We start from the raw sequence: 27,580 nt of genomic DNA, 5'->3' as shown, positions 1-27,580 counted from the left end.
AAATGATTGTTATATATAAATGTAGTAAAATGTCACCTACTGCACTACAATCACTGAAATACATTTCAAATTAAATTCCTGAATACAAAGGATGCATACAAATTTGAAAGATTTTATTACATTATGGTCAAAATGTTAGTTGTCATAGCAATTATTGCTTATCATTACAAAGATAAATACGTTTTTAGTTTAATATCTACTACAGCAGCATTTCAAGGCACTTTCTTAGTATACAGACAATTCCTTCTTATTATTTAATAGAGATTTTTTTATATATATTTTAATAAGACATTTTTTCTCAGACTTGGCTTGTACAATCATTCTGATGAAATAATAGGACTAAAGGATCAAATGATGTTTTAGTATAACATAGACTGAATCAAATCAAAAGTTAGACATAACACGGTGAACACTGTGATATGTTAAATACATTTCCTTAAATGTAAATAAATCATTATAAGTGTTTAATTCAGACAGACACATGCATAATCAAATTAAAGTAAAATAAAGTAAAAATGGATGGATAGTCACATGCACATTATGGCTGGAATGAGAACATGACATACGGTCACATGTTAGTTTTTGGAAGCGCTATGAAGTACCAGAAGTCACAGTTTCAATTCTAAGAGCACTATTGTTGTTATAAAAGAATCTATAACACTACAGCATAAAAATATGAGCCGTCCAGCATCCACAGTGTGACTGTAAACGCGTTAAACATATGACATTCATATTGTCTAGTACAGAATGTAAGAGTAAAGCACTACATTACAACAGCATTCAAAACTATGGCAGGATCCTCAATGTCTGCTTTACTCTGGACCATCCGCAACTCCAGCTGAGCAGGACTGGGCTTTCGATCAGGACCGGCCACCTCTGAGAGACGAACCAAGGTGAGGGATGAGTTACATGAACATCATAGAGCACGAGTATCAAACTAATTATATGCCCAAAAGTTCAGCTATCAAATTGTTTCACTCACACATTCTCAGAAGAACTTTGCATTATCTGGTCTGTACATACACTCTTACCTTTTGCGTAAGTAATAGTCCTCTTAATGACATGGTGCATGACGGAAATGGTCTTTTCACAGGCTGTCTGTAAAAAATACATCAAATTGTTATACTTCACCAAAACCTGAAGTTTGAACCATTTTTTTTTAAGTAGCACTTATTTAGGACATTAGAGTGGCCCTGAAGTATTTGCACACTTACAGTAGGCAATGACTTTTTAAGGGTTGCTTAATTCACCACTGGCAAAATGGGCTTTCAAATAAAACTTGGCTGCCTATGTGATAGAAAGGCATTTTTTTTAAATCCATCTTTCCTGACTAGGAAAAAAAAAGATAAAATGGGCTCATTGCCTTCCCTTTTGCAAAATAGGTTTGAAAACGTCAACACCCATAATGCACTGGGAATGTTGCCATCCAAAGCCACTCCCACTCTGCTGCTCCTATTGGATAGGCTTGACCAGAGTCAAATACTGCCTTTCTTGAGTAGTAAATACTATTTTGCAAACTTTTAGTCACAATGAAAGCTTGTATTGTTCCCAGGTGCAAGAATTCAAAGAGTAAACGCTTAGTGGGAGCTAGTTTCCAGTGAAGGATAAAGAGCGTTGTAGGAAGTGGTTAAAGGCTGCAAAGAATCATAAATATGAAGAGAATGCAGATGAAAATCTGAAAGATGTCAACATTTAAAACTAACTACGAACAGTGTTTTAGGCCAAATGGAGGGAAGAAAACTGAAAAAAAACTGTCATTCCATTTTCTTCCACTTAATAAGAAAAAGTCATTGCATACAGGTAAGAAAGCTGTTGTATAGTTTATTTTAACCATAGTGCTGTTTAAAGAGAAGACAAAGTGTGAAACAAGTTTCATTGATACTACTCTAACAAAAATTGTTTTGTTAAAGCAAAACTATGTCGTTTTTCAACCTTCATTATATATTTCCAAGACCCCTGAGATGGTACATCGACTTACAATAGGTTGAATGACACGTCTGCCCTAGCCTGACAGTGTCTGTATCGCTTTTACTGTCACTATGTAACTGTAAAGGCTGCTCCTTATTCGTCGAACTGTTCGTTCCACCTTCAAATTTTTGGATGGTTTTTAACCCCTCCCCCTCGGTGCTTTGGGCCGTATTCCTTAAAGGAACAGTTGTACGGGAATTATGAGCCTGTGAATCGGGCAGTATTTTTCATTTAACAGTGAAAATATATACTCCTGTAAAAATGATCTTGTCGGCCTCTATAAATGGTGTTAGCTACGTGGTAAATTCAACCAGAGTATTTATTTTGTATTTAAGTTCCATTTCTTACTAGATATTTTTTTTTAAATATGGAGTAAAGTGATATTATGTTTGCAACTGAGATTTAATGTTATGTAATTTCTGTTCTTTTTTAGAAGTTATCCATTACTCCAGTCTAACACACACACACACATATATATATATATATATATACACATACATATACATACTGTACATATATATATATATATATATATATATATATATATATATATATACATATACACACACACACACACACACACACATATACAGTATATAGACTGGAGTAATGGATAACTAATTAAGAATAGAAATTACATGACATTAAATCTTAGTTACATAACATTAAATCTAATACCGGTAATGTAGAGGTATAGATAAATTCATTCTTTAACGAAATATTGCATTACAAAACTTTCTCATGATTTATTGTTGAAATATGGTACAGAGAACATGCCCCACCATTGCAACTTTATGTGCCGACAGAGCATACTGGATTAGTCATTTCTTTATTATTTCACAAGTTCTCAAAAAATGAAATTGTAGAGGTATAGATAAATTCATTCTTAAACAAAATATTGCATTGCAACATTTTCTGATGTGTTATTGTTGAAATATGGTGCCCAGAACGTGCCCCACCATTGCAACTTTATGTGCCGACAGAGCATACTGGAGGTGTCATTACTTTAGTATTTCACAAGTTCTCAGAAAAAGGGGAACATAGAGGTATAGATAAATTCATTCTTAAACAAATTCTTGAATTACAACCTTTTCTGATGTGTTATTGTTGAAATATGGTTCCCAGAACATGCCCCACCATTGTAACTTTTTGTGCCGACAGAGCATACTGGAGGTGTCATTACTTTAGTATTTCACAAGTTCTAAAAAAAGGGGAATGTAGAGGTATAGATAGATTCATTCTTAAACAAAATCTTGCATTACAACATTTTCTGATGTGTTATTGTTGAAATATCGAACCCAGAATATGCCACTCCATGCAACTTTATGTGCTGACAAAGCATAATAGAGGTATCATTACTTTCTGAGAACTTGTGAAATAATAAAGAAATGACTAATCCAGTATGCTCTGTCGGCACATAAAGTCTCAATGGTGGGGCATGTTCTCTGTACCATATTTCAACAATAAATCGTGAGAAAATTTTGTAATGCAATATTTCGTTTAAGAATGAATTTATCTATACCTCTACATTCCCGTTTTTAGATTTAAAGGGTTAGTTCGCCCATTTAAGACATGAAGTTGTATGCAATCCTTAGCAGCACTATAGTGCATACACACTGACCCACTCTGTTGTCACCTTCCTGGTCAGAGTTCTGGCCGCTGGAAGTTTTTTAATAAAGTACTCCCGGTTATTTTCCGGGGCCACAAAACTGTGCGTTTTTACGTGAAGAAATGATTTGCGTTTCAAAGCTTGATTAATTTACCACACAAAAAACACGCCGGTCAAAATTCATACCTCAGTTTTAATCGGCACTATTTTCTATCCATTTCTATCAATGGATCTGCTGTCAACGTCAACAGTGCGCACGTTCCGATCAGCTGTTCCATAGTGTTTACACAATCGATTGACAACGACATAAAAAGTATTAAATTAACAATGGTGCGAACTTGTAAATTCCCAGGCTGTGACCACAAGGATGTGCCGGGATCAAAGTTCAGATTCCATCGTTTTCCTGTTTCGAATATAACTATGAGACAGCTTTGGCTGGTTGCCATCGGCTACTCTGCGGGAGCTAAAATATCCAGAATAAAGGATTTTCGTGTGTGTAGTTCTCACTTCAGCGAAGACGATTACATCCCCAACCAAGGAGGAAAAGGAAAATTAAAGAGTTTTGCTGTACCAGTACCACGGGTAAGCTGTATTTACTAACTTTATGATCCCATGTCTAAACTGTACGGTAAACAAGCTGATGTTTAGATTCCATTATAAAACACGCGTGAAAAGATGTCTAATATAAAAACAGTATATAGGGATATTGGTACAATTTGCTGAGAAAACTATTTGATTGAACACACACACAATTGAGTTTTTTTGTTGCAATCAATAACATTTGATTTGATCTTGTATACTCCGGTTCATAAAGGCCTTTGTTGTTGTGCTAAAATTACTTTCATCATCTGATACGTCTGACATTGTGCTAAAATTGGTTTCATCATCAGAAGTTTCGCAGTCAGACATGTTGTCAGCGAGTCGCGCTATCAACAGCTGATCGGAACGTGCGCACTGTTGACGTTGACAGCAGCGCGGATTGATAGAAATGGATAGAAAATAGTGCCGATTAAAACTGAGGTATGAATTTTGACCGGCGTGTTTTGTGTGGTAAATTAATCAAGCTTTGAAACGCAAATCATTTTTTCACGTAAAAACGCACAGTTTTGTGGCCCCGGAAAATAACCGGGAGTACTTTATTGAAAAACTTCCAGCGGCCAGAACTCTGACCAGGAAGGTGACTACAGAGTGGGTCAGTGTGTATGCACTATAGTGCTGGTAAGGATTGCATACAACTTCATGTCTTAAATTGGCGAACTAACCCTTTAATGTTATGTAACTAAGATTTAATGTCATGTAATTTCTATTCTTAATTAGAGTTATCCATTACTCCAGTCTAACACACATATACATATATATACATATATATAGTGTATATATATATATATATAATATATATATTTATGTACAGTATGTATATCTATGTGTATATATATATATATATATATATATATATATGTGTGTGTGTGTGTGTTAGACTGGAGTAATGGATAACTTCTAATAAAGAACAGAAATTACATAACATTAAATCTCAGTTGCAAACATAATATCACTTTACTCCATATTTAAATAAAAAAATATCTAGTAAGAAATGGAACTTAAATACAAAATAAATACTCTGGTTGAATTTACCACGTAGCTAATACCATTTATAGAGGCAGACAAGATCATTTTTACAGGAGTATATATTTTCACTGTTAAATGAAAAATACTGCCCGATTCACAGGCTCATAATTCCCGTACAACTGTTCCTTTAAGGAATACGGCTGAAAGCACCGAGGGGGAGGGGTTAAAAACCACCCAAATTTTTTAAGGTGGAACGAATAGTTCGACGAATAAGGAGCTGGCGAAAAAGGAGCTGGAGTCAGCCTCGTATTTAACGATCAAGTAATGCTAGTAGAGTAGCGAATTATCAATCTGGTAGCTACACTAACATGCTAGTTTACAATGGTTATAATAAATAATGTTTCAGGATAACTGTCCAAATGTCTGCAGGCTGATAATCATGTTTGTTTATTTATTTTTCAGGTGAAAGTGTCTTGCCTCTGGCTATAATGCAAATCGGTTTTCAAATTTGCGGATTCATCTATGGTAGCTTGACATGGGCGTAATTTCCTACGTTAAGGTGATGAAAGTTATAAGTTAAGATCATCCTGCTCAGATCACTCTCACGTGACTCAACTCTCCTGGTTGAGCTGCACTAGTAGGGTATGTGCCATGTGCCTATATAGACCGGCGCGCCGCTCTGTATTCCCTATGTGTGCTTATGTACAAGTGATGGCCCGTGTGGCTGGCCACCTTATTTTTCCACTTATGGGGTTCCCCTGAAAGTTCGGGGTCTCATGGTGGATGCTTGGAGCGCACGGCGTTGACAAAGTGTTCCCGTAGCGTAAGCTTAACTTACACAATACGAGAGAACCTCTCGTAAGAGAACGAGAGGGAACGAGTATTGCGTAACCGGCCGTGCTCGCGCCACGAGCGACTTCCCTTCAGTCGGCGAAAAACCAGGGAAGTCAGCCTACAGCCCCTATGTTTATACGCTAAGCCACGCCCATTCTGGCGGTCTGTGACGCTATGAAGGCGCGGGCACCCTTCATTGGGCGTGACGTCACGCCGGGCTCACTGGTAGGCTGCAGCAGTTGCCCGCAGGGCAGCCAATGAGCACGCGAGATGGCCTGCTCTAGGTCTGCTAGCTGCTGCACTGCGTTGACAAGGAATACAAAATTAAGGATAATTTTTTGGCTTCAATATCTCGAGATGATGAATCTTTCCCGTAGCGTAAGCTAAACTTACGCAATACTCGTTCCCTCTCTAGAGAGAACCGAGGTTACGTCAGTAACCAAGTATCGTTATCTTGCTTTCGGAGGCGGATGCTGCTGTTTGGGAACAGTCGTGTAAGACAATTCTGGGAGGAAATTATAATGAACCACTTTGACGACAGACTTTGTTCAGGTGTTTAAGAACAACCAAAACAGCATTTCAGATGCTGTGCTAAAAGATCGGTCCACTGGTTAGTCGCGCAGTCACGTGATTTTTTTTATGCGCATTGGGGAATTTATTGGGTAAATCCGTTTCCATCATAGTTTATGCGCATGTTTAAACAAGCGCATACGTTTTTTATGTACATTTTCAGAATTTATGCGAATCTTGGCGTTTCCATTCAGCAGTTTTTGATGCGATATCCCAAAATGCGCATAAAAATAAGTGGATGGAAACATAGCTATTGTTCATTTACATATACACTACTGACATTCTAACAATACAAAGCAGGTTGAAAATTGGCAAACTTACAATTTACAGGACCAAATGTAACCACTGTATATAATTGCTGAAGCAAACTGCTTTGCTATATATAACTATAATTAGTGTGCCATCATCTTCTTTACCTTCAGATCATTTGGATGGTGGTGTGTCCATGCCAGAAGCATCGCAGCAAACAGGTCTCCTGTTCCCACAAATACAGCATCTACCCTGGGGATGTCCATACGGATCTGTTGGGTCACCATGGTACCATCTGCTCTCACTGAGAAACAACACATATCATATAACATGTTATACTGACTTGAGTATATCATTAAATTCACAACTGGGATGAAACCCTTTGACTTAAACCACTAAATAACAATGATGCAGAAACTCTTGAATGAACACATACTAAACGTGCTGATGTTAAACAAAAACTAATTATAAAGTATTTGTATGTTTACACATTGTAATGATGGCTCATCTTCATTAATGCATCATAAGCCATAAACAAAACTAACTAGCTACAAGTTGAATCGCAACATTACAAACTTAGAATTTTAGCACTTTTTTTTTTTTGTTGAAAAATGCAAAATAAGACAACACGAATGCACAAGACTGTGTACTTAAAGGGGTGGTAAAACGCATTTTTCCGAAGGCTTGATTGTGTTTGTGGGGTGCACTGTAACATGTGTTTATGCTTCGTTTTTTAAAATATATTTTACCTTTATTCTACACTGCTCTTCCCCTCCTTGTAAAAATGGTCTGATGGTTTCCTGGTTCTATGAAGCCAGTCCCTTAAAAAACTACACAATGGGCTCAGATTGGTTAGCTGGCCCAGTGTGTTGTGATTCGCTAACCGTTTAGTGCACGTCTCCCGGAAACGTCACGCCCCGTACCTTTACCGGTACTTGTGCTTTGGTGTATTATAAACAATGGCGTCAATAAAACCAATCGGACCCGGGGAAACGTTAGTGAAGATGATCGAGCAGAACCTGTTCAAGAACGGCTGTTAAACGACGTTTCAGAAAGGTTTGTTTTTTGTTGTTCTCTGATTACTTTTTAGATATGCTGTTATTTAATTGTACTAATTATTACAGAATTACAAAAAAATAAGCTTCATAAACAATTTCATATAATCGTTCTAACAAATTATACTACAGTCCTCAAAGGGATTTTTTTGAAAAAAAACTGCGGATCTATAGTGATCATTTCTGACTGTATGCCACCATTACTTTTGTATTTTTAGAACGATTGTAGCCAAATATCTGTCGCCAGAACTATTAACCCAAAACTAACACTAAACATCGGCTGCCAAATCAAACACAGAACCATGTTTAGCATGCCTGTAGATAAACAAGCATGTAGATAAACATAAAAACTCTAATCAAAGAATAATTTACACTAATCCCAAAAATGCTGTTGAGATTAAAAAACAGTTTGTAACGTTAGGTGTTTGTCAGATAACGTTAAGTATGAATGAGCATTTAACAAACCAGCAGAGCCAAACAGTGTTGTCATTGGTTTACTTCCTTGCTACAATGTACAATTAACAATACAAACTATTACTGGAAAACACATCAACGAAAAAGTAATCATACTTAGAGGTTGTGGCCCGTAAACAACAGCTTCTGTTCTTAAAGTTGGAACTGCTCCATCTTTCGACGGCATTGCGACAACCCATCTCCAAAACAGCAATATAAAATGGCCTCGCCCCGCTTATTAATTATGTATATGTAATAATGAGATATGCTGACGTCAGCAAACCCGGAGGAATGTCGTGTAGTCCAAAACCATTCGTTTGCTGTAGTCCTTAGAAATTGAATTTTTTAAAAGCAAATATCTCCCTTTGATTTGAACTTTGAGCGCTGTAACTTTGCAAATGTTGTTTATACTCAAACAGCAACATTACACACTAGCTAAAGTTAGAAAAGTGAAATCGTGTTTTACCACCCCTTTAATGAAGGAAATAACTAAATGAATCCCATGAAGCATTGCGAATGACAATCAAATGAAAATTGATGGAGAAAGCTATTGATTTAAATATGTTGATTAAACATATATAAACATTGTATTTTGTATATGTATATTTCATAACACACATACATACAGAAATAGTATGAGATCATAAGGAGACTGACTATTACATCATTCACAGTGCTTCATGTATTGGGTCGGCGCTAAAAGGCTTTTTGTGCGATTTTCTTGTCACAATTCTCTGATTGGTGGAAACTTACCAGATATTCTGCTGATTATTTAAAAAATACATGAAATAGGGCAAGTATGATGGCTTCAACAAAATCATATACCATCAATTAACAACCTAATAGCTCACAGTAAGTTACAGTTAAAGATGAGTTCCCCTATAAATATTAAATGGGCCTTCCCAGACTGTGTATGGTTTCCGAGAAACATAGCAGCATTGATATAGCAAATAACTAACAGTAAGTGTGATCACAGATGTGGGCTTATCTTCTTCCTCTTACAACAGCTTTAAAAATGGCTCATGAAACTATACAACTATCAGTTGCATAAACGGAGACAAGCAGCCAGGCCTTTGAATATGCAAAATGAGGCAACTGCATTTTAAAACTGTAACTTACATTTACATTTATTCATTTAGCTGACACTTTTATCCAAAGCGACTTACAATCGCTATATTTCAGAGGTCGCACGCCTCTGGAGCAACTAGGGGTTAAGTGTCTTGCTCAGGGACACATTGGTGTCTCGCATTGGATTCGAACCCGGGTCTCTCACACCAAAGGCATGTGTCTTATCTACTGCGCCATCACCACCCCTCAACCCCCTCAACTTACTCAACCCAGACAATGAGTGATGATGAAAAGTATGAGGAAAGCATTGCAAGAGCTTTAAGATTTTAACTGCACTGGGTTTAAATCCAACTGGGTGTTGTGGTGGAACGATATGAAAAAAAAAAAATTATCACCTCTTTTCTGGCTCCCCAGGGCGACCAGATACTGATCCCCCAGAGGAGAGAGCAGGTCAGAGCTGGTGATGACCACCGTTTCTGGACCCATCGAATGCAGCAGGTTCATCACCTGAAATACAAGACACTTTCAGTTTCAGTAGGGTCTGTAGTTTGAGCTACATTCATTATTTGTTCATCAGTTACAGTTATTACATGTTAAGCCCATAATGTTGCTTTAAAAAAATAATTTCCATTTAATTTTTTCCTCTTTAAAAAAAAAAAGAAGCATAAATCTGGATTACAGCGAGACATTTATAAATGGAAGTGAATGGCGTCAGTCTCTAAATGTTAAAATACTCATTAGCTTCATCCAAACGTGAAGCCAATCTTTTCAAAGTTCGCAAAAAAAGAAGGAAAAAAACAAACTAATGCAAATCTGTTTCCATTTCCCATTATTCTCATTAATTCTTTTTTGCAAATTAAGGGAATTTTTTTCTTTGAAATTTGCCATTTCCAACTCTCTTTTCTGATGCGATACTTCAAAAATGCATCAAAACTGGGGGATGGAAACATAGCTATAGTATAGCAAAAAGACATAAACTATATGTATGTTGACATGATTTTTTTAAAATAAATAAATAAACATTAAAATGCCAAGAATTTGCGGTCAAATCTACTATTGCTCAGCAAAATTTTGCGGACGAAATCTAGTCGTTTTAATTGGAATCTGTGCGTTTTGGAGTTTCACAAGCATGCTCATTTTCAGCATTGCCACGCTGCTTGTTTAGATAGTAACTTATACGTGAGCTATACATCTAAGAGTTATACAACATTAAGCGATTGACAGCAACAAAAAAAAAACTTTGCCCGCAAAATTTCACTAAAATATTGCGTTGAAGGTTCAAATAAAACAAGTTAAAAAAATTGATTTATAACATTTTAAAATTAAAAAAAGTTTTAAATACAAAAAATTGGCCACATTTCACTTTTATTGTAATCATGACCTTTCTTTTTGCTTCTTTTTTTGTTTGATTGGTTTTTGTGGTAAACAAACATTATGCCATAAATGCTGGAATTTGATCATTAAATATTCCTTTAGGCAATGTCATTACTACTTATTACAGCAACTGTAACAGCATTCTAAGAAAGTCACCAGGCCAATCAGATTAGATTAGCAGAACTAACTGCTTCATAAAGAAAACTGCTGATAGAAACTCACTTCAACGGCATCTTTTTCTGAACTTATGCTTCTGCCAGTGAGGAGTCTGTGAGGGGGGAAAATGAAATAAAATGTTTACATGTATTGTTCGTTATGACATAACCATGAATAAAGGACAGATATGAAACAAACTGCAACTAGGGGGTCTTTGCCTTTCACAATTGTCACAGGAGACCCATTTGACACATACTGATAGCAGGTTTTGAATGATTTCTTTCTACACACATACACAATAGTTCAGCATAAATGAACACTTACTCTGCTTCAAACTGATTGGGAGTGATTATGTCAGAAGCTGGCACTACTTTGTCCCTGTAGATGGGCAGCAGGTTCTCGGGAACATACTTGAAATAAAACAGGTGATCAGCTATTCAGAAACTTAACCACATTTGATCACAAAGCAGCAGATGTTCTGCTAAATAAGTGGTTCCATTTTTGACTAGGAAAGTGCAGTGAAGGGATTGTACAAAAGGGATTGTTTAATATATATGCTTACCATAGCCCCATTATCACCCAGCACTGGATCACACACTTGGTAGGCAGGGGGGAAAAAAACAGTAATGAACATAATACACTGTGTATCACATGTGAGCGAGCCCTTACATGCTTCCTGTTTTTGGATCATAACTCATAACACCATCTGCTGCTCACACGACATCACATTCCCAGACAAAGATTATCTAATTATATCCCGTTTGACTCATTACAGTAAAGTCCCTAGCATTCCATTTAGTCTAACTGAGTGAGCTATATTTACTATCACCTGCTGTACGAACTTGCTACTGCCAAAAGATACTAAGACACACTGATGTGAGCATGTAAGATATGCTGCTGCTGCATAAATATACGTAAATCCAGTAGCAGATTTAGGCAGGTGGAGCTGTGGGAGGTGGAGGGTTTCAGATGAACTCTGATGCAGGACAAGCGTACAATAAACACTGAACCAGACTATCTAAATGTTAGGAAAGCAATCTAATAGGCTGTAGAGGCCCCATCATTGTGTGCCATGTAGTAAATGATGTGATTGCTAGCCAACTGCAGGTAAAGGGCCTATCAGTCTGCACAAATCTAGAGTTTCATGACTGAACTAGAAATGTGCTGCTTACTATCTTACATGAACTAACAATGAGCAATATATTTTTACAGCACTCATTCATCTTTGTTAATGTTTGTAATAAAAATACAAAGGAGTTTTCAGGATAAATAACACACGGGCCAATATCGCAATGATTATTCATTTAATCGTTATCGCGATTAAAATACGATTAATCGGGCAGCTCTAATTTTAAGTCATTTTAAAAGATCTTATTCGGCTAAGGTCTATTTTTATTACCACATTAAAAAATCTGATTACTCGATTAGTCGTCAAAATAATCAACCGATTATGCGATTGCCAAAATAATCGTTAGCAACAGTCCTAATATATTCAGTCCTAACAGTCCAGTCCGACAGTCCTAATATACACACCATACACAAGGCTTGGGTTTGCCCTCTTCAGCTCCTGTACAATGTTGACTACTGTTTCCAAAAAGGCATCATCCCTAGAGTACCCTGAAAGAAAAAAAACATGGATGAAACCAACTGAACAAAAGTGATTCTTTTAATTTAAATGATGAAATGTAATTGTAGTAAATTGTATGTAAAATGTATACATTATAGTATAGGGGTCCATTTGTGGCACTCAGTCATTTGAGAAATCAATAGATCAAGTGAGAAATAAACAATTAGGCAATAAATTATGGCCAAATGGATAAATAGATACAAATCTTAATTATAAGTAATTGATTTTATACAACAAAAAATATAAATGAAATAAAACTGCAGCAGACCAATTAAAAATGCAGTTAAAATGCACATCTGCTGCACCCCAAGACCTAGACATAATCATGAATGTAATAACAGTTATAAACCAAGTTATGTACTTTTTACGAGTTTGTACAAACATAATCTTATTTAAACCAGTCTGGGCTTGACCTGTGTCTGACAGTAATTGAATAATGTACATCAGTTATTTAAATAGCAGCAGACACAATAACAGGAGGAAACACATGTACCTGTGAGCACATAGTCGTAATGGTTCACGTTGTTGAGCTTGATCCCCTCGTACAGGACATGCAATTCGTCCGCAGTCATCACTTGCCCTTTCCAGTGCTCATATCCTGGCAAGAGAAAGACTTTTTTTAAAGGCATAATTCAAGTAGCCTAGCCTGTGTCATATATAACTGAAATGCATGCTTTAGTAATAAGGTAAGAGATGCCATGCCTTATTTTATTTTATAAACATTAATGACACAGACAACAGCAGGAATATTAGGCCGCTGTCACTTTAAGACCACATGCATGGACCGATACCGTACGGATCACGGATCAACTGCGATCCGTTACACCCCTAATAATTAATGAACACATTTATCATCATGATTGGTATCTTACCAGAGATGGAGAAAAATCCTACTCAGTAAGTAAACGTGTCCATGTCCCAAAAAATATTGCTTCCCTCCACGTTTTCTGGTGCGCATCGTTTATTTTTACCGCGCATGCGCACCAGTTATGTAAACCTCTGAATATAAGGTTCACGTCCTGTCTGGATTGCCGTAATTATGAGATTGTGAATTATAGAATTATAGGTTCACATACTTGTAGAACTCGTAGTTACAACTTGGACACACCGATTTTTTTGTGAGCTCCGAACTTGCTCAGACCACCTGACCGTTGCAATGGAAATTCAACGCTCACGTGGAAATAGGGCTGGGCGATAAAACGTTAATTATTGCAATATAATTTTCCTCGATAAAACGATAACAAGAGTTCAATAAATGTTAGATATAATGTTTATGCTCCAAAAGTAAAACTAAACAGCGCTACTCATTTAAACCGTGTCACATGGACAATTTATCCGCTCTTCGGTCAATTTTGACTGTAAAATTTTACCTTTTTTTGTTTTGTTTCTGGAGTGGATGGTACGAAAATTGGTAAAGGTTTTGGCACTCGCTATGTGAACACCCCAAAAAAAAAAAATCATGGACATGATTCGAACAGGTTAAATGGTCCTGAAAAAAATTGTCACACCTGTGCTCCTCACGGTCAAAAATGACCGCACTGGACATTAATGGGAGACGAATTTCATCTAGTGAAAACTTTTGGTACTGCAACCAAACAAAATCTTACTGAAAGCTAATTTTTGGAGATATCAGGCTCAAATTCTGAACACAACTTGTTTAGATTTTAAAACATATTTTTGAAAATATATATTTCATTTAATAGCATTTTTCATAACATTAAACTTAAAATTCTGTAACTTCTTTTAAGTACACTTTTTAAAACTTTTTTTTACTTCAGCAATAATCTGCCAAGTGTTGTCTTGGAAAAGAGATCAAAGTTTAGCCCGTGCTCTAAAACATTCAAGATATACAACAGTTTAAGTTGGACATTTCATTTTCAGGTCCATGCTCAAAAAGTGAATTAATGGATTATAAATACAGGGTAAATATAGTTATTATCGAACTAAAATATAGTACATTAATTTCATTGAAATAAAAAATAACTTTTTTTTGTGAAACAGCGCTGACAAACAGAAGAAACACTGTTTCTGATACTTTTCAATCTACAAATCGCCATCATTTACCAAGGATTTTCCAAGTTTGTTTGATGGTCCACATTTTGCCTTTAACTTCAAATAAATGCTGATAAAGCCATGAGATTATGTATGACCCTGACAAAATTCAGACATGTTTGATTTAAAACAGCTTTTTAGCACTACTAAAAGGTTTAAATTATATACTCTTTGATCCCACGCTGAATGAAAACACATAAACATAAACCTTCAAAGATTAACTGTATAGCGGTCAAATATTCAACTCTATAATTAACTACTTATAGGGGCGACAGGTGACAGTTCAAAGCCCAACGGCTCCTCACAGGCGCACACCTGCCCCTTAAACAAACATTTGATCATTGACAGAATAACCAAGCAAACAAATCCAAGTGGGATTTTCCCACTTACAAAAATAGCAGCTCTCGTTTGTGGCTAGATTAATTTAAACATGCTGGGTGAAAGATGAAAACAGATACTCATATAACTGCTCTTAAAGTTAACTGACAAGTTCCATTGTCAGTTAAAACAGGATGTAGCCCGAGGGCACAGGATGGCTGAAACAATAAATAAAAGACATCCTTTGTCTCATCTGACAAGTCTGTTATCTGCGGTGGCATGAATATTGTAATATAAATATGGGTTCATTTATGACACTCCGATTTGAAAAATCAATAAATCAATTGATAAATAAAACAAGTAAGCAATAAATTATGGCCATGTGGATAAATAGATAGTGTGTTAAGTAATTTATTTGACACAAAGAAAAAGTCCATAATTATTTAAAAATGCAGCAAATTAATAAAGCAACTTCATATTAAACATATTCCTACACTACCCATAGCTGCTACATTAAGAATTAGATTGAACATTATAGATTTACATTTTTTTATCAAAGTAATTTATCTATTTAGCATTATGTTTAAACATTTTATGACAGATTATTTAATTCATTTATCCATTTCTCAATTGATTCATTGATTTCTAACTGGAATGACTGACTTCTCAAGTGATTATGTTTCACTTCACTCAAATTAATTGGTGAAGATGTCATGATGGAATAGTTTAGGACATCTGTGTAGGGGCACAACGTAACACGGGGCAAGTTGTAGCACACTTGTTTTAAATACTTCCACACATGCTAACAATGCGAAACTTAAGTGTATTTACTAGTTGCCATATCAAATATAGAGAAAAAAAATGTGCCTAAATGTAAAACTCTTTGCAAAATATCACTGAACATTTATTTAACCATAGCAAAAAAAAATGTCATCTCTGTTTTTTGTGTTTATTTAAAATGAGAGAAATCTGATATTATTTTAATCTCATACATGTTATTTAACAGTTGAGATAGTTCTTTAATGCTTCGCTAACCGAAAGCAGAAGACACTAGCCGGGTTTAAGTCCCAGTTATGCAGATTGGGCACGTTGTAACGCTGTGTCACAATGTACCCACCCCTATTAGAGCTATGCTATTCTGTGATGTTAGCGATATAATTCACAATAACTTTTATGAATTCTATTGAGAGACCATAAAAAGAGGTGAATAAAGAGTCAATTATTATTATGTTTTGAACTATGCTGTACAGTCAAACTCAAAAAATGGTTTATTTTTTATTATTAAAAATGCCACTATTTTATATGAAAAAGTTAATAATTGTATTTTATTGACCAAATATTTAAGTTTGTCTTGTAAGTTTTTTTGATTAGATCAGATAACATTTTAAGCTGTCATGTTACAATTTGCCCCTCACATGTTACAAAGTACCCCATTGGGGCATGTTGTCACATTCCACTACCATTCTTGCGGGGTACTTCAAGAAAAAAGTATACACTGTATTGATGAAACAAAACCACATAATTGTAGTAGACATGTGGGAAATTAATGTAGGAAAATAAAATACTCTGAACTCTTTACACAAAGTGAGAAAGTCAAAAAGCGTTTCAGGGCAATCTTCTTCAGCCTCTCTAACTATCATGTGATTCTGAATGCTCTACAATAAACTCTCTTTTACTTCTCTTAAATTTAAAGAATGACACATTCGGGTCAAACTGAGTCATATCCCACGCTACATAGAGTCATAACAAGGGGATTAGTAACACCAGTATTTTTTTAGCTTCATTCCCACCACATTTAACTCTGAGAACAAATTAATGTACAAACTACCAGATATCTCTGTGTGACATTATGGGGAATATATACCCCTTTTCCACCAAAGCATTTTGAGAGCCGGTTCGGAGCCGGTGCCTACTCGCGAACCGGTTCTTTGTGTTTCGACAGCCAAAGAACCGGTTCTCGGCCAGGAAAACTGGTTCCAAAGCGGCACCAACTCTTTGCTGGACTAGAACCAGAGAACCGTTCTTTTACCACCGTGTCATGCTTACGTCGGGGGCTGGGGGCGGGTTTAGATGTGTCCTAAACATATTTTATGACCGCAAAGCCAGGAGAAACATTTGCAGAAACACGATGTAGTCCACCATTGTAATTATTATGCTTGAAGTTGGCGCAAGCGTTTCTAGCTTTTTTTAAATTTTATTTTTTTATTGAAAAAATTATGTAAGCAAAGAAGAAAACAGTCAAAACATAGAACAAATAAACGGAAAGAAAAAAGACACAAGACAGAGGTACATAACTAATCAGAAATGATTACATATCAAAGGAAAAGATTAAAAGACTTACTTATTTCAATTGTTTTTAAAGCCTTCATGGTACACAAGTTAGAGATAATCCCAAAATAATGTACTTGCTAGCGTTTCTGTATGGCGACGTACACAGTGACGTAACGACGTCGTTCGCTGGGCGCTCTAGTCAGTGGGAAAACAAACCGGTTCTGAGAAGGTTCGCAAGTTGAACCAACTCCGAACTAACTTTGAACCAGCACCAGTTCCGAACCAGTTCTTTTTTGGTGGAAAAGGGGTAATAGAAAAGGCTTATTCAAAGAGGAGAACACAAAATGCACTGTGTGAGAAATTAGGTGTGAAATGAAAAGAAGCCATTAAACCGTAACCCTGAACAGTGGGAGGACTGATTAAATTCCTGCTCACAAAGAAGAATGAAGCAGGGTGGATCAAATGTGAACAGCATGAGCACAAGAGCATGAGAAAACAGCCCTTTTGAAGCCATGGCTCTTAATAGCAACACACCCTGAAAACAATTGGCTACATAATCACAGCAACGGTTTACCCATTCAGTGCAAACATGTTAAAATGTCAAAAGGATATCTAGGAACATGGACTATGAGCAATAAAAAGTTACTACTCTGAGAAAGCACCAGTGCATATGAATTGTAGACCGGTTTTAACCCTTCTAAATCATTCAATGTCCTCTTTTCTATTTCCCATAACTTGAAATGAATTTCCGTGCTGCAGGGATTGAGTTCCACACCTCCCCCCCCATAACCGTCACAGACTGCAATGGATTGAATTAATTATTATTATTGAATGAACTATCGTTATTGAACGAATGTTTTTTGAAAAAAAAATTGGTTATTTGAATAATTCAATGACTTTTAAAAAATATCAGTTACTTTTGAAAGAAATCAGCTGAATAAATGATTCAAAACCTCTCTATAAAAAACAGTCATGCTCATCCGGTCTCCCTCTCTCCTGCACACTTCTCCTCTGCGGTCTCTGGGTTCGTCGCCCACTGACCACTTCTCTTGAAGCAACAGGCACTCTTTGTCCTATCTGTACACTCTGCCTTGATAATACACCCCCCCCCCCTCCCCTCCCCTCCTGGCAGCTAAAGTAACTGAACAAGAAATGTCTTCTTGTTACTTGAAAATTAGGCGAAAGGTCACTTTCCAAAACATTCACCATCTCTGCTCCCCTCTGCTGGAATGAGCTGCCAACTCCAGCTATTATCTTAACCACTCCTCGACCCTTAAAGGGTTCGTTCACCCAAAAATGAAAATTCTGTCATTATGTTCTGTCCCTCGTGTCGTTCCAAACCCGCAAGACTTTCGTTCATCTCCAGAAAACAATCGAAGATCTTTTTAATGAGATCCGAGAGCTTTCCGTCCCTCCATTGACAGACTACGCAACTACCATTTTCAAGCCCTAGAAAACTAGTAAAGACATCATTAAAGTGATCCATGTGACTCTCAGTTTTATGAAGCGACGGGAGTGATTTATTTGCGGAAAAAAACGTCTACGGTTACGTATGTAACCCTCGTTCCCTGAGTAGGGAACGGAGACGTTACGTCGGATGACGACGAATGGGGTTTCGCTTAGAAAGCCTATCAACTTCGAGTATTACAAAACGAGCCAATGGCAAAGAAATGCCATGGGTCTGCGGAATTTGCATGGCGTAACTCCGCCCCACCTCGTGGGTATAAAAGGAGGAAGCCGGCAGCAAGCAGATATGTTTCTTCGCTGAGGAGCCAAGACTGAGCTCAGGCGATCCCCGCGGTACAGCGGAAAGTGGCAGGCAGACGTAACGTCTCCGTTCCCTACTCAGGGAACGAGGGTTACATACGTAACCGTAGACGTTCCCTTTCGTTGTCACTCCGAGTTACGTCGGATGACGACGAATGGGGTTACCAGTCTAATCACGCCACCTTCTCAGCTGTCTTCCAGTGCCCTGCGTAAATCGAGATCCCTGTCAGCCTGGACAAAGGACTCCATATAACACAGGAATACCAAGGTACACTGGGAAGCATATCCCAAGCTAGGGGAAGTATGCAATTAATGCCAGCCCGGAGGGGGGGGACTTAGAGAATACACATATGACCCGAAGGAAGCATATGGGAAACACTGGGGTGTCCAGCCGCAGGTGGAATATTTCAACCCCAGGGGTGGCAAGGTGGCTTGCCAAGGGAAAGACACACGCTCAGAGAGGCTTACAGTGGAAATACACATGTGGGGGTCGCTCAGAGGAGGGACCATGCACACGGGAGGCACCTAGCCGACGCACAGGCAATAGACACTGGCGCCGACGTCAGGAGTGCTGGAGGAGCTCAGGGCTTTCGGAGAAGCTCACCTGAGGAAAATATCGCACGTATCCAGTCCGTGGAGTGGAATGGCGAGCAAGCGAAGACACCTGAGCGGGTCCGGTACTAGCTGGTTGAAGCGAGTACACGAGAGGACACAGGCTCCACTCGGAGATTATAGAATCTGGCGAATGTGTTAGGTGTCGCCCAGCCTGCAGCTCTGCAGATGTCTGTTAGCGAGGCGCCATGCGCTAGAGCCCAAGAGGACGCCACACTCCGGGTGGAGTGGGCAGTCACACCAAGGGGGCACGGTCGACCTTGCTGCTGGTAAGCCAAGGCAATGGTGTCCACTATCCAGTGAGACAACCTTTGCTTGGAGAGAGCCTTTCCCTTCAGCTTCCCACCATAACAGACAAAGAGCTGGTCTGAGGTCCTGAAACACTGCGTTCTGTCTACATAGGCGCGGAGAGCGCGTACTGGACAGAGCAGTGCCAAGGCTGGGTCTGCCTCCTCCGAGGGCAGCGCTTGCAGGTTCACCACCTGGTCCCGGAAGGGAGTGGTAGGAACCTTGGGCACATATCCAGGCCGGGGTCTCAGGATCACGTGAGAGTAAGCCGGCCCAAATTCCAGGCACGCTTCGTCAACGGAGAATGCGTGCAGGTCCCCAACCCTCTTGATGGAGGCCAGTGCAACCAGAAGCGCTGTCTTCATCGACAGGAACTTAAGCTCAACTGATTGCAGGGGCTCAAAGGGAGCACTCTTCAGGGCAGTTAGAACCACTGAGAGGTCCCAAGAGGGAACGAGAGGAGGACGAGGAGGATTTAGTCTCCTCGCTCCTCTCAGGAACCTGATGATCAGGTCGTGCTTCCCTACCGACTTACCTTCGATGAGGTCATGATGTGCGGCAATGGCGGCAACATAGACCTTCAGGGTGGAGGGAGACAGCCTTCGCTCCAGCCCCTGTTGAAGGAAGGAAAGCAAAACACTGATCGAGCATCTCCGGGGGTCTTCTCGGTGAGAAGAGCACCAGTTGACGAAGAGGTTCCACTTCAACGCATAGACGTGTCTCGTGGACGACGCTCTAGCGGAAGTGATGGTAGCCACCACCGCTGGTGGTAGGGTACTCAAACCTGCCTCGTCCCATCCAGGAGCCACACGTGGAGGTTCCAAAGATCGGGACGAGGGTGCCATAGGGTGCCCCGTCCCTGAGAAAGAAGGTTCTTCCTCAGAGGGATCGGCCAGGGAGGTGCTGTCGCGAGGAGTACTAGTTCGGGGAACCAGGTCCGGTTGGGCCAGTAAGGGGCAACCAGAATGACCTGCTCCTCGTCCTCCCTGACCTTGCGCAAAGTGTGCGCAAGAAGGCTCACTGGGGGAAACGCATACTTGCGGCCCTGCGGCCAGCTGTGCGCCAGAGCATCCGTGCCGAGCGTGCCCTCGGTCAGGGAATAGAACTGGGCGCAGTGGGTCGAGTCGTGAGAGGCAAACAGATCTATCTGCGCGTCCCCGAACTGGTCCCAAATCAGCTGAACCGACTGGGGATGGAGTCGCCATTCTCCAGGGAGGGGCTGAAGCCGTGAGAGCTCGTCGGCTGCACAGTTCAGCGCTCCGGGAATGAAGATGGCTCGAAGCGACCTCAGATGCTTCTGACTCCATAGGAGGAGGTGGCGAGCGAGTTGTGACATACGGCGGGAACGTAGACCACCTTGATGGTTGATGTACGCTACAGTGGCGGTATTGTCTGAGCGGACTAGTACGTGTTGACCCCTGAGCAACGCCCGGAAGCGGTGCAGGGCAAGGCGTACTGCCAACAACTCGAGGCAATTGACATGCCACAGCCGCTGGGGTCCTGTCCAGGAGCCCGCAGCAGCATGTCCATTGCACATGGCGCCCCAGCCCGTGGTGGAGGCATCTGTTGAGACAACAACATGCCGGGAAGCTCGAGCCAGGGGGACACCGGCCCTGAGAAAATCGAGGTTCGACCACGGGGTGAAGAACTGACGGCAGGTCGGAGTAACTGGTACTCGGAACGTGCCGTGTTGCCATGCCCACCTCGGGACTCGGTCGCGAAGCCAAAGCTGAAGCGGTCTCATATGAAGCAATCCGAGCGGCGTGACCGCGGCTGCAGATGCCATATGCCCCAGGAGCCTCTGAAAAAGTTTCAGTGGAACCGCACTCTTGCCCTCGAATTGTCTTAGGCAAGTCAGCAGTGACTGCGCGCGCTCGCTCGTAAGCTGCGCGGACATGGCGACCGAGTCGATGTCCATACCGAGAAAAGAGATCCTCTGCACGGGGCAAAGTTTGCTCTTCTCCCAGTTGACCCGAAGGCCCAGACGGGCTAGGTGCCGGAGCACTAGGTCCCTGTGTTCGCAAACCTGATCTCGAGAGTGAGCTAGGATCAGCCAGTCGTCGATATAACTCAGGATGCGAACCCCTTGCTCTCGAAGGGGAACAAGGGCCGCCTCGACGACCTTCGTGAAGATGCGAGGAGACAGGGCTAGCCCGAAAGGGAGAACCGCGTACTGGTATGCCTGCCCCTCGAAAGCAAACCGGAGGAACGGTCTGTGTCGAGGAAGAATGGAGACATGAAAGTAGGCGTCCTTCAGGTCGATCGCTGCAAACCAATCCTGGGGCCGTATGCATTCGAAAACGCGTTTGGCGGTGAGCATCTTGAACGGCATCCGATGAAGGGAGCGGTTCAGCACGCGCAGGTCCAGGATTGGCCGTAACCCACCGGTTTTCTTGGGGACAATGAAGTAGGGGCTGTAGAAGCCGGACCTCATCTCGGCTGGAGGGACAGTCTCGATTGCACCCTTCGCCAGCAGGGTGGCAATCTCTGCTCTCATGATAGGGGCATTGCCACCGACCAAAGTGGAGCGGACTCCCCTGAAGCGGGGAGGAGACCGTGCGAACTGAATCGCATAGCCGAGCCTGACGGTACGCGCGATCCAGTGGGACAGACGGGGAAGCTCTAGCCAGGCTCCCAGGAACTGAACCAACGGGATCATGCGGGCCACAGGCGTCCCCCCGGAGGGGCAGCGAGGCGGAGTAACTGGCCCAGATGTGGACGGCATAGCGGCCCGGAGAGGGGGCACAGTTAGCAACCGCACCCTGGCAGAGGGGGCCAGGGGAGGACCAGGCTGGTCGTCCCGCGGGGGCCTGCTCTGCCAGGGGTCTGGCGACAGAGGGGGACAGGGGCGAAGCGGTCCGTGGACGGCACGCCGTGTCAACCGCCTCTGGGACAGAGGGGGGCGAGGAGAGCACGGCTTGTGGGCGGCGCTCTGTGTCGCCCGAGAACTCTGTGAGCTCAGGGAAGAGGGGATTGTTTCTGTCTTTAACCACATTAGGGTGCTGCCCACCCGTGGGTGAGCAGCGGGGAGTGGAGAACAAAAGATTCTCCCCCGGCCCTCCACCGGGGGAAGGAGTGGTCCTGCTACCACCTCCTGAGAAACAATCATCATCCCTGAGCAGCCCGTCTCAGGAGCGCCGCTTGGCCCGGCGTTTAGCGGGGGGCGGGGCAGGAGAGGGCTGTGGCGCCTTCTTACGGCTTCCTCCGCGACCGGCCCTGGGTGGAGGCTGCTGCGTGGTCCGGGCGGGAGGGGCGGGAGCCGCAGGAGGGCGCCCTCGGCGGGAAACAGGTCGAGGCGTCTGCCCGGCCGGCAAGGTGGAGGCAGCAGCGGGCCGGCGGGGCAGAATGTGTTTGATGGCCTCGGTCTGTTTCTGGGCAGTTGAAAACTGTTGGGCAAAGTCTTCAACTGCACCGCCGAAGAGGCCGGCCTGGGACAAGGGGGCGTTAAGCAGACGGGTCCGCTCAGCGTCCCGCATGTCAGCCAGGTTCAGCCACAGATGTCGCTCCTGGACCACAGCTGTGGACATCACCAAACCCAGGGAGCGCGCGGTAACCTTCGTCGCCCGGAGAGCAAGGTCGGTCGCGGCGCGCAGCTCATCAAAGAGCCCTGGGTTTGTCCTACCCTCGTGCATGTCTCTGAGCATCTGGGCCTGGTAGACCTGCAGAGTGGCCATAGCATGCAGTGAAGCAGCCGCCTGTCCCGCCGCTCTGTAAGACTTCGCCACCAGGGTCGACGAAAATCTACAGGCTTTGGATGGGTGCTTAGGCTCGCCCCGAGAAGAAGCACTCTGCGGACATAGTTGCATGGCAACAGAGCGTTCAACCGGGGGAAGCCCAGTGTACCCACGGGCAGCTGCCTCATCGAGGGGAGGAAAGGCGGATGAGACCAGCGAGCGGTCCCGAGAAGACAGGGGGGTCTTCCAGGACTTCGAGATCTCATCATGCACATCCGGGAAGAAAGGTATTGGGGTTTGCCGAGGACGAGGGTCGGCGGCCTTACCCAAAAACCAATCGTCCAGCCGCGAGCGCTCAGGACAGGGTGGAGGCCTCCACTCAAGTCCGATGCTCGCGGCTGCCCGGGAAAGCATGGCCGTCATCTCCGGATCAGACTCGAGCACAGCCGTATGCACACCGGAAGGTGGCAGCTGTGACGAGCCCTCACTTCCAGAAGAGTCAAACCCGCCTAGTGATGCTGCAACAGACATGGCATCTTCCTCTGTAGCTTCAACTGAAGCCCGCGGGCCACCAGAGGGTAGACCCGCGGGAATCAGCAGTTCACTAGCGGGCACCGTCATTGAAGAGGGGGGCTGGGGTCGCGGACACATAGTCGGCGCCTTGTTCCAGACCGTAACCCTCAGATCACCCTGGCCACCAGCCGCAGGACGGGGGGTGGATGAGGGGACTCTCACTCTTGCGAGTTCACGGAGTCTCGACCGTAATGACGCGATGGTCATGTTCCCACAGAGAGAACATGAGTCATCCACGAGCGCTGCTCTAGCATGATCAATGCCCAAACATACTATGCAACGCTCGTGCCCATCAGAGTCCGATACCAATCTGCCGCAACCAGAAGTACACGGGCGAGACATCTTTAAAAAGACGTGCCACGTGTAAGCTCTTTTAGTGAGAGAAAACTCAAGTGTTGAAGCACCCGGGGAGAAACGCACCGACTGGCAGACCACTGCAACAGATCAGCAGGAAGCACGCTCTCGCCGTAGATCGCCGTCACACCAACACTCGAGGTACTCGTTTGTAAAGCTGACAATTCAGAGATGGCTTGTGGAGAGAAGAATACACTTGGCTCCGAAGCGAAAACATATCTGCTTGCTGCCGGCTTCCTCCTTTTATACCCACGAGGTGGGGCGGAGTTACGCCATGCAAATTCCGCAGACCCATGGCATTTCTTTGCCATTGGCTCGTTTTGTAATACTCGAAGTTGATAGGCTTTCTAAGCGAAACCCCATTCGTCGTCATCCGACGTAACTCGGAGTGACAACGAAAGGGAACATAATTTACCACTTTATTTACAAAATATTAGTCTCCAGCGCACGCTCACGAGAGCATCAGGACGCATGCGTGTTGTGTTGACAAGAGAGCAGGTGTTGTTGCGTGAAAATGCGTTTGAGATAAGTAAAGTGGAAAATTATGAAAATTAACAAAGCACTCGCGTCACTTTATAAAATTGAGGATTACTTGGATTACTTTCATGACGTCTTTACTACCTTTCCAGGGCTTGCAAATGGTAGTTGCGTAGCTATTAATGGAGGGACAGAAAGCTCTCCGATTTTATGAAAAAGATCTTCATTTGTTTTCTGAAGATAAATGAAAGTCTTACGGATTTGGAACGACATGAGGGTGAGTAATAAATGACATCTTTGGTTGAATTATCCCTTTAGATTGTAAATGTAAAAAACATTCTTGAATCAGTATATTGAATGAATGATTCATACCCTGCGTCTCAATGCCCATACTATCCATCCTAAACAGTATGTGAGATTAAAATAAGTGTGTCCCAAAGCATAGTATTTTAAAAAGAGTATGTCAGAAGTCCCCGGATGGTCTACTATTTCCGGTGGATTTTCGAAGAGTGGATCCGTATTCACTATAATGGCTAATTTTGCCCACAAGCCATTGCGCTTTGGAGGAGCAACTACAAACTAAAGAAACTACAAGACATGGCGGATATGTGCGGCCGACAGTGAGAGGTTTAGATAAAGGTTTGAGTGACTAATCAAAGTTTAACCTGATAGAAAAAAAAATGTAATGTTATCCATGTTATATTTCATCTGCAATAACAATGTGGACTTTTATAAAGATCCGTTTGATCATTAACTTAACTTTTAAATGCATCATTATGCATTAATGCTTCTGCATTTCTCTCCAGAACGGTAGGAAATAAAATTAAATGAAATGTGGAGGATTTTAACTGTGACAAGATGATTGACAGGACAGTTTACAGTGTCAGGATGCGACAGAGAGCCTCCGTTAAAGACGCAATTGCATGACGTGATAGTGTGTCCTAAAGCTTGTCAACTTTTTGTTACACAGTCAAAAGTATCTAGTTTTCTTCACAAAAAGAGCATATTAAGTAAGCGAATTGAGATGCAGCAATCTCAGTTATTTAAAAAAAAAAATGTGTTGCCCCCTACTGGTGTAACAATTTAATATATGATCTGCAATAAGAGCGGATGAAAAATCCCCGCCACTGATACACAAACTGACAGTACATTGTTAGTATGGTTTATTTAGTTTTTTCAAGTACTGGTTGTGTGGTACCTTTAAATCAAGATTAAAAAAGAAGCAAACCACCACCTGTTTTGCATTTCTGAATACAGACAACATAACTGGAAAAAAGCTGGGGAAAATATCATACTGAGCTTACAGCTTTGCTTCACTGAAGGGAAAATAATACTGCCACATGCTGTGAAACAAAAAGCTGAGCTTTAACCAGTGACATGATGAACACATTTCCACACCAACAAGGTTAAACATTATCAAGATAAACTCACCCAGATATAATTTATTACATGTTCTTACTCTTTCTTTAAAACATTAACAAAGTCAATTGTGCTTTAGCAATCCTTTTATATATGATTTAACAATCCTTTATATATGTACATATCTATATAACAAATCCGAACTATTATATATATATATATATATATATATATATATATATAAATAACTATACTATATAATGTATAGGCCTATACTAGTAATATCTGCAACAAAGCTTTTCAGAGAAACCTGGCCAGTAATTAGTAATGCTTCATCAAAATCTATTCTGAACTGATTTGTGCTCCAGCCTTGATTGCGTAATGATTTGATGGGAACAATGCAACAGTGATTGGGTGGTTGACATGACCTTCCATGACATTTCAGCAGAGTCCTCCATTGTGACAATCTATTATTAACTGTAAACTATTTTATACATGTTTTTAATCATCGTCATTAGCATATAATTTGAGCTAAAACTTCAACTGAAAAATAAATTTCAGAATGTCTTAGTATTTGGTCTGTCCTTCTTTTGCTTTAATGGAAGCAGCAGTTATTTACCTGTGTGATTGGAGAACTGCACAGAGTTTATAGTGTCCACTTCAAAGCCCAGCACCTATTAATGCAGTGACATAGGTTACGACAACATATTTTACATACTGACATGTATTGTAGTGGGAAACTAACGCTGTTTTTATTGTTGCAAGGGCTGTGGATGCATATCAGCTAGCAAATTAGTTGCATAACTACGTTAAAACAGTAAATGTCGCTGCAGACATTTAATGCACTGCAAAAGCTACTGCCTCTTACCTGCAAAGGAAACGATGCAGATTTGTTTCCCACATATCCTCTGACAACATGACTTTGAACTGACAGAACTCTGCAGTCCATGCTTTATGCTTATGACGTTAGCTTAAATCAAAACACAACTTGCTTTTAATATTCTCATTAAAATATCACAATAGCCTTAAAGAGGAGAAAGCGACCAACCGTAGTAGATACAACAAAGACACACTTCAATAATGCCAAACATTCAACAGCTTTCGCAGTGCATAAGCTGCGCTGTGCATATGGATGGACGCTTTCCGCTTTTTTCTTTCAGGCGTCTACTGAGGACACCTAAGAGTTCTCAGAGTGTTGACAAGAATTGACCAATCGCGTCAAAGTTAGATTGTTAGAGTAAAAGAAAAACGATTGTCAGCGTTTCAAGATCATCAACGCATCTCTGGTTAATGTTAATGCAGAATT

General features: G+C 41.3%; 1 protein-coding gene across 2 annotated transcripts; it reads right to left on the bottom strand.

Moving 5' to 3' along the window:
* Positions 1-92: 92 nt before the first annotated feature.
* Positions 93-27,443, bottom strand: pdxka (pyridoxal (pyridoxine, vitamin B6) kinase a). Of its 2 annotated transcripts, XM_077216760.1 has the most exons (12): positions 27,323-27,443; positions 27,143-27,244; positions 26,894-26,948; positions 13,023-13,127; positions 12,436-12,519; positions 11,465-11,499; positions 11,227-11,312; positions 10,969-11,014; positions 9,768-9,879; positions 6,964-7,100; positions 1,032-1,098; positions 93-876 (listed from the first exon to the last, which is right to left on the bottom strand). In XM_077216760.1, the coding sequence occupies exons 2-12, from the start codon at positions 27,221-27,223 to the stop codon at positions 764-766; spliced, it is 921 nt and encodes a 306-aa protein (XP_077072875.1). In that variant the 5' UTR covers positions 27,224-27,244; positions 27,323-27,443; the 3' UTR covers positions 93-763. The 2 variants fall into 2 exon arrangements, with proteins under 2 accessions (XP_077072875.1, XP_077072874.1); XM_077216759.1 differs by having other exon boundaries at positions 27,143-27,443.
* Positions 27,444-27,580: the final 137 nt, after the last annotated feature.

The sequence above is a fragment of the Siphateles boraxobius genome, unplaced genomic scaffold, assembly GCF_051911475.1.
Source record: "Siphateles boraxobius isolate OS27281-9 unplaced genomic scaffold, OSU_SipBor_1 7, whole genome shotgun sequence".
NCBI lineage: Eukaryota > Metazoa > Chordata > Actinopteri > Cypriniformes > Leuciscidae > Siphateles > Siphateles boraxobius.
This window is presented reverse-complemented; position numbering and strand designations above follow the sequence as displayed.

Bases quoted from the DNA above. Each gene is read 5' to 3' on its own strand.
- pdxka (XM_077216759.1), bottom strand. From the start codon at position 27,223: ATGGACTGCAGAGTTCTGTCAGTTCAAAGTCATGTTGTCAGAGGATAT. The intron at 9,880-10,968 runs GTGAGTTTCTAT...CTTGTATTTCAG, and splicing joins CAGAAAAAGATGCCGTTGAA to GTGATGAACCTGCTGCATTC. The intron at 877-1,031 runs GTAAGAGTGTAT...TTCGTCTCTCAG, and splicing joins GACTATTACTTACGCAAAAG to AGGTGGCCGGTCCTGATCGA.